The sequence below is a fragment of the Diceros bicornis genome, chromosome 17 (assembly GCF_020826845.1).
Source record: "Diceros bicornis minor isolate mBicDic1 chromosome 17, mDicBic1.mat.cur, whole genome shotgun sequence".
In the NCBI taxonomy this organism is placed as follows: Eukaryota; Metazoa; Chordata; class Mammalia; order Perissodactyla; family Rhinocerotidae; genus Diceros; species Diceros bicornis.
Genome location: NC_080756.1, coordinates 18531086 through 18544724, shown reverse-complemented (window position 1 = coordinate 18544724; position 13639 = coordinate 18531086). Strand labels below are relative to the sequence as shown.

General features: G+C 46.4%; 2 protein-coding genes across 5 annotated transcripts in view; one reads left to right on the top strand and one right to left on the bottom strand.

Annotated features, from left to right (window-relative positions):
• GALNT6 (polypeptide N-acetylgalactosaminyltransferase 6) overlaps positions 1-13639 on the bottom strand; it is a 74404-nt gene that overhangs the window by 48285 nt on the left and 12480 nt on the right. The window lies entirely within an intron of this gene.
• Positions 6436-13639, top strand: part of SLC4A8 (solute carrier family 4 member 8) — a 73116-nt gene continuing 65912 nt past the window's right edge. For all 4 annotated transcript variants that reach the window (XM_058558237.1, XM_058558236.1, XM_058558235.1 and 1 more), the window contains exon 1: positions 6436-6598. In XM_058558237.1, the coding sequence (XP_058414220.1) occupies positions 6554-6598 (45 nt within the window). In that variant the 5' untranslated portion in view covers positions 6436-6553. The remainder of the gene's footprint in view (positions 6599-13639) is intronic.

Genomic DNA, 13639 nt, shown 5'->3' with positions numbered 1-13639 from the left:
TTCTCCTAGTGGTCTAGAATCATAGGGATGCAAGTGGCTTGCTGGCAACAGTAATCCCATCCTGGTCATGCCCTCTCAGGAAGATGAGGGAGGAGATCGCAACTGGCTACAAGTATTTGAAGGGCTGTGGGGAGGAAGAGTGAGCAGAGGTTCCCTGTGGAGCTACAGAGGAGAGCACTTGGAATAAAGAGTGGAAGTTACAAGGAGGCAGATTGATCCTGGAATGGGGCTGCTGGCCTCACTCAACGGTGAGTTCCTGTCACTGGGAATATCCAGGGGAAATTGGATGGCCCCTTCTTGGGGTTGCTGTGGAGGGGACTCATGTTCGATAGAAAATTCTTAGGGGACAGGGACAACAAGTTCTGGAGAGACCCAAACTGATACCCAGGTTATAATCGGATTGTAATGGCTCTCATTCATTTTGCCTATGCCAAACAAAGCTGAGTGTTTTTATATCTGTTTTAAGGCTGTATTTTTTTCTCTGCTATTCATTGGCTGACCATCTCATAAGCCCTGGTTGTTTTTGGTCAATCTAGCAGATACCCTTTCTTATATTTTACAAGAAAGGACCAGAGAAACTCTGCCTTCTTTAAAGAGGAGACTGGCCTTTTCAATTTGGCAGGAGATTAGAGGTAGAAAAAGATAAATCAGTGAAATAAATTCCAATTCTATGTCTATTCCCTTTTGCCCAAGCCCAAATGTCTGAATGGGTCTCTTTTCTTTTTTATTAACTGCAAAATAAAAGGCCTCAAGGGATGTTTCATTGGGAGTAAGAGTAGCTTGGATTAAATGTGTATCTATGTCAGATGATGTGCTTCTAGAGATAAGAGGCAGTAATAGTTATTTTCAGAACTTCGTGGGAGTTTGCTCAGTAAACTAATGAATGGGTATCACTGACAAGCTTTTCAAAGTGGAAATGATATGAAAGTGTCGTCTGATGGGAAAGGGTAATGGAGGAGACACCCTGGGTTTTTGCTATGGGGAGTTCGTGTCAATTTTAAAGGAGATTCGCATTTTCACTCTTCCATTGAAGCCAATTCAACTTTTTGCAGGAAGTGGCTGGATGGAATTATGTTTCTGGGAAGCCACACAATGAAGTGGAAAGCACTAGTAGTTCTTGACCCAGCTCTGTTAATAACTGGCCTGGGCAAGTCCCTAATTCTAGCCACATTTCAGCTTACTAGGCTGTGAAATATTCTGTGTACATTTATAGACCCATTGAAGAGAAACGGGATAAGGCGATAAGAAAGTTGAGTATGGAGAATGATACAGATGTGAGGTATTGAATTTGCTGCTTAAGGATATCCCAGGCCTATTGGCTAAAAGTGAAGTAAGCACTTCCCTACTTAGTATAACAAGCTCAGGAGGCTTATCCCCAAGCAGATAAGATGTGGAGTGAAACCACTGTAAACAGGCCTGATTTCTGGGCAGGGCTAGGTTAGGTTAGAAATGGATAAGATAAATGTATTTAATTAATACAGTATGTTCCGATCTTATATCAAGGACTTGGCAAGTGGTCCTTGGTTAACACTCGTTTCTCCCAAATCCCTGAATGACTTCCCATCTGGATCTGGAAGTCCTGTGGCTTCTTTCCTTAAAGGCCTGCTTTTCTGTGTTATTCTGCTCCCTCCCTAGGTCCTTTCCCCTACCTCTGCCCCTCTCCAAATATCTTAATCATGATTCCAGAGAAGGCAAAAAGTAGGTTTTTGCCATTTTACTTGGGCTCCATCTGCCAGAGCCTCCCTTAGTCTGGAGCAAGATGTCAATGAGTACGGCATAAGGAATTTCTGTGGATGATGCTGATGATGACAAATGGAGGGGGAGTGATTTTCCCAGGGGAGTCAATTTTTGTGGCGCTTCATTGTTCTTCCCCGTGATGTGTAGTGTTCCAGGCTGGCAGCATGCTGTGAACAAAGCAAATTGTATTCTGCAGTCTCTTTAGATATGCTATAACTTGGCAAGGGCTGAAGGCAAATCATGCACCTGCATAACCTTTTTAGCTTGACAAAGTATGGCGCCTCTCCCCCGCTCCCCTCCCTTCACGGGAAGTGCTCCCAGACGACGGCACAAACAAGCCCTAATTAAGTCTGTCCTCGGATCCCGACGTCTTTTCCTCCAACCTTTCCTCGGGTTTAGATGTGTAATTAAGAGGAAGGTGGAGAAACTAAATCAGGTATGAGATGCAGCTGGGAATTGGGAGCTCCCTAATAGCAAGTGAAGACTGGAACCTCTGCTCTGGCAGCTCTTTTGACAGTTGAAACAGGGCAAGAGATGTGGTAAATTGATGGAGGAATTAAGATGCTCTTGAGGGATAAATTGATTGCAATGATCTGAGAACATCTTCTCAGACCTTTTGAGTTTCTTACATTTTCACCTTTTGTCTCTGAATAAGAGAATTTTAATGTCTTCCAGCCAATCTTTAAAGGTGATATATGTAAGGTGCCTGGTGCTTCTCTGGGAAGGCCGTGAACACACCCTTACACTTATATGCAAAATGTGGGGCTTTGTGTACTTATCTGAAAAGACAGTCCCATAGATTTTATCATGTGCCCAGAGGGTGCAAGACCTACCCTTTTCCCCCAAAGTTAAAGAACCACCGGTATTAGAGAAGGATCTAGAGACAAAAATCTGGAAGGATAGCCACATTTGGAAGCCGTGAAGAGAGGGTGGAGCCTATAAAAGCTAGAAGAGGACAGAGACACCAGGCGGGCAGTAGGCGGTTCAGCACGTGCACTTGGGAATCAGACACCTCTCAGGGCAGAGCCCAGGGTCTCCATTTACTAACCGTGCTGGCTGTGTGACCTGGGGCAAGTTGTATCTCTAAGCCTCAGTTTTCTCATCTATAAAATGGGATGATAGCACCAACCTTGTAGAATTGTTGCAAAGATTGATTGACGTCATCCATGTAGCACACCTCCTTGTCTTCCTGTTTGTGTGTGTGTGTGGTCTCTGTCTTTGCATGTATTTTGCATTTTCCTGTCTATTTTATGCCTCCTTCTAGGCCAAGCAGCCTGTGCAGGCCTCAGAAGGCTCTGAGTTCTGTTCCACTACCTGTTTTGTCTGCTTTCTTTAGAGAAGCAATCAGTGTGAGGTGGTCTCCTTGGCTGATATCCTCCTTCCAGCTCCCCAGCGCCTGCTTGCTGGCCAGGCCAAGAGCAGCATCTTTGCACTTTTCCAAGCAGTGGAGGGAGCAGTGGAGGCTTGGAGCTTGGTGCCTAGAACCTGAAGCCTGGAGCCAAGTGAGCCAGCCTCCTCTGGGAAGGAGAGACCAAATCAGCCCTGGGAGGGGAGAGCCCTGTCTCCTGCAGTGCCCCAGATAGCGGCCGCCTCAGGCAGCCTCAGGCTGCCTCTGTGGCCTAGTTCCTTTTGTAATTTGCCCAACAGACCAGAAGATGGGGCTCTTGACCCTGAAGTCAAGGGCCAGAGGCTCTGACTTTTTCCACAATTGAACTGGAGGAAAATCAGACCCACAAGAGCTCCCAGGAATCCTCTGCCTCTGCATTCCTCTCCCTACCCTGCCCACTCTTATCTATTCCCATGGCTGGGAGCTGTCTTTCTGGGAAGTGGGGAACGCAGGACACATCTTCCCTTTGGTCACCATTCTTGGCCCCTCCTGAATTACCACGTTGCAAGAGTCCGTCTAAGTGACCCCCTGCCTCAGGTTTCCCCTCTAACCCATCCTGCCCCTAATGGCAGATTTCGACAATGGTACCCCTTCTATAGGACAGTGTTGCAAGGTGACCCAGAGCTGTAGAATCAGACAGACTCATCCTTGACTCATCTCATCAAGTGAGGCTCTCCTCCCCTCCTCAGAGAAGCCCTCCCCAAGCACCCTATCTAAAATAGCTCTTCCCACCCCCCATGCCAGTTACTCTATCACATAACCCTGTTATTTACTTTCTGGCAGCTATCATAACCTGTAATTATCTTGTTTGTTTCCTTGTTTACTCTCTCCCCACTGAATTGCAAGGCTCAAGAGGGCAAGACCCTGTTTGTCTTATTGATGTTTTCAAAACACCCAACACAGGGCTGAATACAGAGCTTCTCAGGAAATATGTTTTGAATTAATAAATGACTGAATCTCAGCTTAAAGACTGCTTGACCTGGAGAAACCTGCTAAACTTCTCTGAACCTCAGTTTTCTTATCAGTGAAATGAAGAAATAATGGAAATGTCATGAATATTAAATACAATGCATTTACACCACTAAACCCAGGTCCTGGTGCGTGGATGTGTTGTCTAAAATCTTCAGCGGTGTCCTACTTTCTATCATATGAGAAAAATAAAGTCTGACTTAATTAGCTGGCTCTCCACAATTCGGCCATAGCTTTTCTTTACCACAATTTTTACTTCCTATCGCTCTTCTTTATAACTTTCTGCTTTGGCCCAAATCATGGCTACTCTGAATGGGCCATGTGCATTCCTACTCTTAAGTCTTTGCCCAAGAGTTGAGATGCCTGCTCTGCCTACCTTGGCTCAACTATTTTCAGATTTAGCTCAAACCCATGTTCTCTGTGTCGTGTTCCTGAAGTGTCCCCAGTCATAAAGATCATTTTCTCTTCTGCATTTTTATAATCTTTGTGGTCTATATTACTCATATGGCTCTTGTTCTGTGTTATATTATCTTGCCATTGTATTAACATATATCCTGTTTCCCTGATTAGATCACAAGCCCTTTGGAGATATGTATAATATTTTCAATTTCTCTGCATCTTCAAGTGCCATTTAGGTCTGTACATAGTAGATGTTCAATACATTTTTGATTAGATTGAGTTAAAAGCACATATATTTACTAACTACTTTCTATGTGCCCAGCATTCTTTGAGGCTTTGTGGAGTATACAAAAGGGCATAAGAAAAATAATCACTGCCTTCTAAAACTTACAATATTATAGTAAGCTAAAGTCAAGAAATAATAAAGAACTTAAATAACCACAGCATGGTAACTGTTAGAAGAAAGGTATGAGTTCTATGAGGATTCCAAAGAGGGAAAGATGACATCTCTTAGGGGTGATGGGGAGAGTGGGATAAAGAAAGGCTCCTTGGAAGAGGTGGCCTTTGAGATTGACTTTGAAGGATGGTTAAGATTTTGATGGGCAAAAATGGGGTGAATTCCAGATTCAACAGACAGGATTAGTGAAGAGATCAATATAGACTGTGGCAAAGAACACTAAGACTCAGAAACAGGACCAGGGACTTATACAGGAGATCAGAAATATTCTGCCTCAGTGACACTGAAACACAACCTTGTTTCAAATTTCAGGGCCAATATAAGGGATGGTGTTTAGGGCTTGAAACTTTAACATGTACCTGACTACATTCCTCAAGTGTAGCTTCTTTGGAGACAGAGAATTATTTGCAACAGTTCTTTTTGCTCTAATAATGTGGACTTACCTACAGTCTGATGTGATACTGCGTATAAAGCAAAAGGCCCTTCTCCTCCTCTTGGGGACAGAGGATTGGTTGGATTATGGCCAGCCTCTCTTTTCTTTTAAACCCAATCAAACTGAATGTATTACTCATGATTTTCTTTTTTTTTTTTAATTTATTTATTTTATTTCCCCCCAAAGCCCCAGTACATAATTGTACGTCATAGCTGCACATCCTTTTAGTTGCTGCATGTGGGACGCGGCCCCAGCATGACGGGAGAAGCGGTGCGTCAGTGCGCGCCCGGGATCCGAACCCGGGCTGCCAGCAGCGGAGCGCGCGCACTTAACCGCTAAGCCACGGGGCCGGCCCTACTCATGATTTTCTAACCTTGCCTTAGATCAGTAATTCTTCTGTCGTTAAATAATAATTTGCCTTAGATCATTTCTTGGAAAAGTTGGAAGTGCTTTTGTGGAATTACTTCAAGAATCATCCTTAGCTCAACTCTGTGCTTTTGGCTACCAACCTGAAATCCAGGGAGAAGACCTAAGTCATAGCGAGTCTGTGGAGGAGGTCGGATCTCTGCCTGCCTGCTTCTCTTTAATGCTCTTTAATCTGGCCACTAGCTCAGAGATTAACAAGTAATTTTAGAAGGCCCTTTCCCCTCATCCTCGATTACTTCCTTCTGCAATCCCAATGGACGTTTCCCCAGAATTTAAAAATCATTACCTAAGGAATAAAATCAGAATAGACTATACCGACGCCTTCCCAGTTTTCAAGGGTCAGGTGCCGCTGCAAATAGAAGCATGAGATTTTCAATTTCTAGCAAGTAGTTGGAAGGACCTTCAAGCCAAGAGGCCCCTGAAGGGAGGGAGGCGGTTTCCAAGGCAACCAGGCCCCGGAGCGGTTGGCTCCCCAGGCTCCCTCCTCCTCCTCCTCCGGGTAGCAGGGTACCGCCGGACAGCGTCCTCCCATGCTCCGCGCCCTGATTGGCCGCACAGGCCGCGCGCTGATTGGCTGCGGCGGTGCCTCGCGGGCCGGTGGCTATGGAGGCGGCGGCGGTTGATGGTTGACCGTTGGCTCCAGGGTAGGGGTCGCCGCTCGGGCGATCGCTCAGACCTGACTAGAGTGCGCGGGCTGCTGACGCTCGGCCTGGAGCCCGGGGGCGAGATCTAGCTCGGCTCCGCCATGCCGGCCGGGAGTAACGAGTCGGACGGCGTCCTCCGCTATCAGGTAGGGCCCCGCCTCCCGCCCCTCCCCGGAGCTCAGCCTCCTCATCCTCTGCCCACCCTCCTTCCTCTGCCCCCGAGCCCGGGCTCCGCAGGCCACTCCCTGAGGGCGAGGGGAGGCCAGCCCGCGACACCAGGGGGCGCTCCGGGCGGGTGGGGATCGGCCGGGGCTGCGAGAGGGTGACCTTGGGCCGAACCTGGGAGCCGGCCGATCGCTGCCGCATCCCTTGCGCGGCCGGCGGAGGAGCCTTGACTGCCGGCAGGCGGTGACCTCTGTTCTTCTCGGATGCTCCCTGTCGGGAGAGAGGCTGGCTTCTGGCCTTGCCGTGTCCAGCTGCAACGTGGGAGAAAGGGTAGCCAGGGACTTTGCTCTGGTCCGGCAGGTGTCTTCTTTGTGTTTTTATTTCTGGGGGTTTCTGGTTCTTGAATGGCTCAGAGGAAGAGCTGGAAAGACTGGAGGCTGGGACCAAACCCCGTTAGTGTGGCCAGCTTCATGACTCCCTCCGCCCCATTGCACAGACATCTGACAGGTTCTGGGTAGGGAAGGGCAAAGGGGTTGGGAAAGTGTTGAGAGGTCGGGAACAGGTGTTTATTTAACGGAATGAGGAAACCAGGTTTAAATAACTGATAATCCAACGGTTGGAGTGGCTAATGTAAGGAGAAGCCTTAGACTAGGTGAGGGAGACTGTAGGTTTATATTCTACATCTGCCTTGCACAGGCTTTGTGACCTTGAGTAAGTCACTTGCCTCTTTGAACCTCAGTTTCCCCATCTAGTAAAATGGGAATGATAAGGTCTGCTTTGCTTACTTCACAGGGTTGTTCTGAGGACTAAACGAGGTGCTATTTGTGAAAGGCTTTGTGAAATAATATTTCTTGTGTGACAACTAGTAACTGAGTGGCAGCCCATTGAATTCTCTCTCCCTCTTTCCTGTGCAGTCAGGTCGTATAGTTACTGCTCTGGAAAGAGGAATTGAAGGGAGGTAAGTCTGAAGTGGAGAGCTGTGAAGAGGATGATGGACCTTCTCTTGAAGGATGATAGGTCTTGGAAATGAGTGCTACGTTGACGTCAGAGATGGTTTCTGTAAGGAGGCAGAGAAAACACTCCGAGTTTGTAGCCGACTGGGTGTCAGACGCTGATTCTCTTCTCTTCTTCCTGGTAATAGTTTGCTACTAGAAGATCCATAATTCCTTCTTTGCTTGCTCCGTCAACAAAGGGACCATATCTAACATTTTGGAAAATCTTTCTATATCTAATCCTTCTAAGGCCTACTAAGTGTATTCATTCTATGTTTGGGATACACTGATGAGCAAAAATAGGCAATGTTCTTCCCCTCCTGAAGCTTCCCATGGTGGGGGGAGAAATAACTGTTTTTAATCAAATAATCACACGAGTAAATGTATTATTATAAACTATGATAAGTGCTTCGAAAGACAGATAGCCTTGGTGTCAGATCAGAGAAGATTTTGCTAAGGAAGAAAATTTGGGCAAAGACCTAAAGAATAAGTGTCAGCTGAAGGAAGAGGGAGTTCAAAGGGCCTTGGAGACAGAGCACAGCAGAAGGGGCCATATCTAGGTAGAAGACTGAAAGCAGGCCAGTGTGGCTGGAGCCCCAGGGAGTACTGAGGGGAATGGTGTGTGATGTACTCTGGGGTCACAACACACAGGGCCATTGCACCCCAGGGTGAGGAAGTGGTATTTATCAGAGGAACAAGGGGAAGCCACTGAAGGGGTTGAAGCAGAGAGGAGAAGAAGAGAGAAAGAGAAGAGGAGAGAGCAGGAGCCAGAGAGAGAAAGAGAGCTAATGAGATCATCATCAGATTTTCCTGTTGAAAGATTTCTCTGGCTGCAGTGGGGAGAACAGGCTGGAACGAATGTGAGGAGACAGTGTCCTTAACATGCAGAATGTGTACCAGTTATATTGTCAAGATCATAATAACCCCAAGGCTTCTATGAGTGCTCTGTGAAACTGATAATTCCTCAGTGCTTCTGGGATAGGATAGAAAATAATTATCTCCTTTACATCTAGTTCCTGAAACTTTCATGGGTGGTGGGATGAGGAGAGGACAAGGAATAGAGCGGGAACAATGGGACCTCATGAAGCCTGAGTCAGGTGATGGGCAAATGGGTACTTGAGATCTAGGGAGGAAGAGAAGTGAGGGGAGAAGGAGGAAAGGAAATAGGGATGACTTGGGGGGGACACAGTCGACTGATTGAAAATGACCAGTTCAGCCTCCTGTGTGCCCACTAGGCTGTGTGGAGAGAGATGGACCTTGCAAAGTGAGGAGGTTGTGTAACTTGATGTGAACAGAGAGTCCAGGCATCACATCTAAATATCACAAATGTAGGCTGTTTCCTCTGCCTTGGACTACTGCACCAGCCTCCTAACAGTTCCCTCTGCTTCCTCTCTTGCCCTTCTGCGGTCCACTTTCCATGTGGCAGCCAGGGGAAGCTTTTAAAAATATAAATCAGATTGGATTATATCCTTCTTACAACCCTTCAGTGGCTTCCCAGTGCATTTTGGAATAAAATCTAAGCTCCTTATCATCGCCTAGCCAGCTTTCACGTGATCAGAGCCTTGCCCACCTCCCTGACTGCCTCTCCTCCACACTCTCACCGTGCACCCCTGCACTGGCTTTCCTTCTGTTTCCTCGACATGGCAAGCTCCTTCATGCTTCAGGACCTTTGTCCTTGTTGTTCCCTCCACCCAGGATGTTCTTCTACCCAGGCCTTCTCGTGACTCAACTCAAATGTCACCTCCTCAGAGTGGCTTTCTGTGACCTCCGCCCACAGTCACTCTCTTTCAGATGATCCTGTTTTATTTTCTTAATAGCACTTATAACTTATCTGAAGTGTTCTCGTTTTGATTTCTTGGTTATTATCTTTTTGAAGCTTCATGAGGGCAGGGACCAGGCAGAAAATCGTGTCATATCGCGCAGTGCCTGGAATAAAAGAGGTGCTCAGTTGCGTGAGTGAATGAAAGACTTTCCTGGATCCAAAGCCAATGGGCCTCTCCTGAAGGAGCTCCTGGTCTTGGCAGGATTAGCGCAGAGCATCAGACGGCCATTGCTCCGTTACACAGAAGCTCTCCCTTCTGTGCTGCTGTGCGTTTGCTCAGGTGTTCCAGCTGGAAAATCCTTCCCTTCCTCTCCACCTAGGATATTCCATTTTAACCTTCAAGGTCTGGCTTCATATCATTATCAGAATTCGTCACTCCGTCTTCTCTGCTCACAGCAACCACCAAGTGCTTGCCCCCTCCTTGCCGTGGAGTATGCGTGTTCATCTCTGCTGCTAAACTGATAGCTCCCTTTATGTTGTTGTTTATGTAGGTTAACTTTTCTGGAGTGCTTGCTATGTGCCAGGCACTGGACTAAGTGCTTTCCATGCATTATCTCATTTAATTCTCTCAATAACCCTGAGAGTTACATGCCTTTATTACCCCTGTTTTTCAAATGAGGAAACTCAGACAGAGAGGTTAAGTAACTTCAGTAAGTGGCAGAGCTGTGCCCCTCTTCAAAGGATGTGCCCTTCATCACTCTGTGTTACTGTAGCTTGTGTCTTTGATACCTAGACCAGTGCCTGGCTCGGAAGATATATGTGGCAAGGTGTACAAAGGCTATATTAGAGTGGGAAGAGACTGGGGTGAGGGAGGCCAGCTAGCAGGCTGTAATTTAGGATGAGTTAACGAAGGCCCGTATTATTGAATTTTGGTGAGATCTCCGGAGGTGGTTATTGAAATTATAGGAGTCAACGAGCTCCTTAAGGGGGTAGTAATGGAGGAAGAAGATTGGAAACTTTGGGGAGAGCCCCTAGTTTGAACTGGCACTAGGGACATCTTGTAGCTTCACAGTTCTCCTGATCATCACTTTTAGAACCAGGCAGAAAGAAGTGCTGGAGGAGAAGGCTGGAGAGGTTGGAACTGACCTGCAGGGAGGGTGGAAGTGGTGGAGGGAGGAGCGAGTGAGTTTGGCTTTTATGTGGATCAGGGCTGCTCAGACTGGAAAATTTTGCAGAAATCTTCGGAATAACAAGCCCTGGTAAATGGGTGGTAATTGGGAGGCATGGCCGATGGAAAGAGAGTCACACTCCATGTCTTCTGGTGGACCTGAAAAAACTCTCCGAGTTCCTGAAGGAGACCTGAGTGCTAGTGCCCAATGACTCTGGCACATGTTGGAGCTCACTAAATATTTGCTGAGCCAACGAATGAATGGCTCTGTAGAGAGCAGGTCAACTTTTCTGAGGATCATGGTCAGTTTATGGTAAGCATTCAGTAAATATTTGCTGGATGTTATTGAACGGAATTATTAGCCATAGCAGTTTCTCCTCTCGCCACGCTGCAGTGTACAATCCACACTCTTCCACCGTCGCCCGAGACACACTCGGTGTTCTTTCTCTCTGTGGGAGTTGAGGAATCTGTGAGCCTTCTCTTTACCTGGCTCCACCAGCTCTCCTGGGGAGCTTCAGGAGAAGAGGTGTGGGCTGTCCTGCCAGGCAGAGAGTTGAGGCAGTCTGGGCAACTATTCAGGCTGCAAATTTACTTCCTTCAAAATTTGTAGACAGTTGTCTTAGCTCATGGTTTACCTTGGCAGGGTCGACAGGGCTCTCAGTCAAGCCTGCCACAGTGGTAATGAGGACACAGAAAAGCAACCGTATTTCTTCTAAATCTGCTGCTAGGTAACAGCAACCAATCTTAGATAATGGAGAGGTTGGTTGTTTCCCATAAGGAAGTAACAAGTTTTCTCTGGTCTTGGTAGTTAGGAAGCCATAATGTATATATTAGTTTCCATTCTTGCCATAACAAATTACCACAAATTTAGTGGCTTAACACAACACAAATTGATTATCTCACAGTTCTGTAGTCAGAAGTCCAACACAGGTCTCATTAGACTAAAATCAAAGTTTTGGCGGGGCTGTGTTTCTTTCCGGAGACTCTAGGAGAGAATCTCTTTCCTTGACTTCTTCAGCTTCTAGAGGCTGCCCACCCTCCTTGGCTCATAGTTCCCTTCCTCCGTCTACAAAGCCAGCAACATAGCATGTCTCAGACCCTGCTTTTGGCATCATGTCTCTTTCTCTGACTGTACTCTTCTGTCTCCCTCTTCCACTTTTAGGGATCCATGTGATTACATTGAGCCCACTGGACAGTCCAGGATAATCTCCTTATTTTAAGGTCAGCTGGTTAGCAACCTTACTTCCATCTGCAGCCTCAATTTCCCATTGTCATGTAAGGTGACATATTACAGGTTCTAGGGATTAAGATGTGCATATCTTTCGGTGCCATTATTCTGCCTACCACAATGTACTAACTAGTAATCTGTACTGAACAGGAGTGACTCCAAGTGGGGTTCAATAAAAGAATCACTGAGAAACCAGAGCCACTTTGGAATTTTAGCCTCGTAGTAGGCTGCTGAAGTGTCAGAATAGGAAGGTTGTGGATATTCAGGAGCTTACGGCTGCTGCAAAGAGGTCTGGAAGAGCTGCACAAGTCCTTGTGAAGCCTTTCTTCCTTGCTATAGGGTGTCCATATTCAGTGAGGAAGTCAAATTGAGGGCATTAGAGAGTTGGGGATCTGTAGGTCAGAGTGAGTGATGGGGTCTACCAGGGGCCAGAGTTCATAGGTTTTGCTGGGTGAAGAGCAAGATGGAAGTGAATAAGAAGATGGAGAACTGTTGGAAGTCTGGTCAGTAAAGGGGCAGTTTGAAGTACAAGGTTCTGGATCACGAACGATTTAAGAAGGTAATAATGTGGACCTTGAGCTGTTCTCACTGTGCACATTAATCCATGATTAGGTGACCTGAGCTTACTAAAACAACCAGGTTCTTTGCTTTTGGCAATATTAGCATATAATGTTAATGTAAGAGTACAGAGAGACTTGAGTAGGAATTCTTCCTATCCCGCTTAGCTCTTGTGAAATCTTACATAGCCTTGATTTAGGACTGTTGTGAGGCTTAAGTGAGGTGATATATGCAGAGCACAATGCTAAGTATATAGTAAGTGCTCAATAAATACTAATTGTATCAATTCAATTTGCTGATTAGAAACCCTGGAGGCAGGCCTAATGGCCTAGTGGTTAAAGTTTGGCGTGCTTCGCTTCAGTGGCCCGGGTGGGGTTCCTGGGCACAGAACCACACCACTTGTCTGTCAGTAGCCATGCTGTGGTGGTGGTTCACATAGAAGAATTAGAAGGACCTACAACTAGATCATACAACTATGACTAGGGCTTTGGGGAGGGGAAAAAAAAAGAGAAGGAAGATGGGCAGCAGATGTTAGCTCAGGGCAAATCTTTCCCAGAAAAAAACAAAAACAAAAAAACCCAGGCACTATTAGGAAAAAAAAAAGACAAACCCTGGAAGTCACTTCTATATTTAAAAATGGTTAAATGTATCAGAACTCAATAAACTCTTGGCTCTTTTTTGTTGTTGTTGGGGGGGGTGTTGGGAGAGAGGAGGGGTGGGAGGGTGTTATTTACAATCTCTGAAAACACTAGATCCTTAGGAGAAAAGATGGAAGTGATCTTTGGAGGTGAAAGTCTGAGAATGACCGCAGGAAGAGAGGCAGAGTTGAGTTTGGTGGGACGACCACCCCACAGGTCCAGAGTGAAGCAGCAGGGGAGATGTGTCTGGGAGGGCTGAAGGTGGGCTCCCCTGCTTGCCTCCTTTCCCCTCCCCTGCAGCCTCTGTGGCTGCTTCCAGGAGCCTGGGCCATTATGTAAAACTCAGCCCTGCTCCTGCCTTTTAATTTGTCTATTAACTGTTAAGTGAGAATCTGGTCTGCTACTCAGCTATAATTCATTCATTTTTCAAGGCTCGTAACAATGTTTTCTCGCTCAAGACTTGCCTTGCAATTTCAATGTTTTAATGTGTATTTAATCCCCTTAGTTCTTTTTATCCAGTCCTTGAAGTAGACATCCAAATCAATTCATGTTTATGTAGTGGGTCATTGTCAGTGAGCTAGGAGGAAGTACAGAAAAGAGGAGACTCAGAAACAGGGCCTTTTCTATAGTTCACCCTTCTTTCCCACTCTCTTTCCCTCCCTCCGGCCTTTCCTTT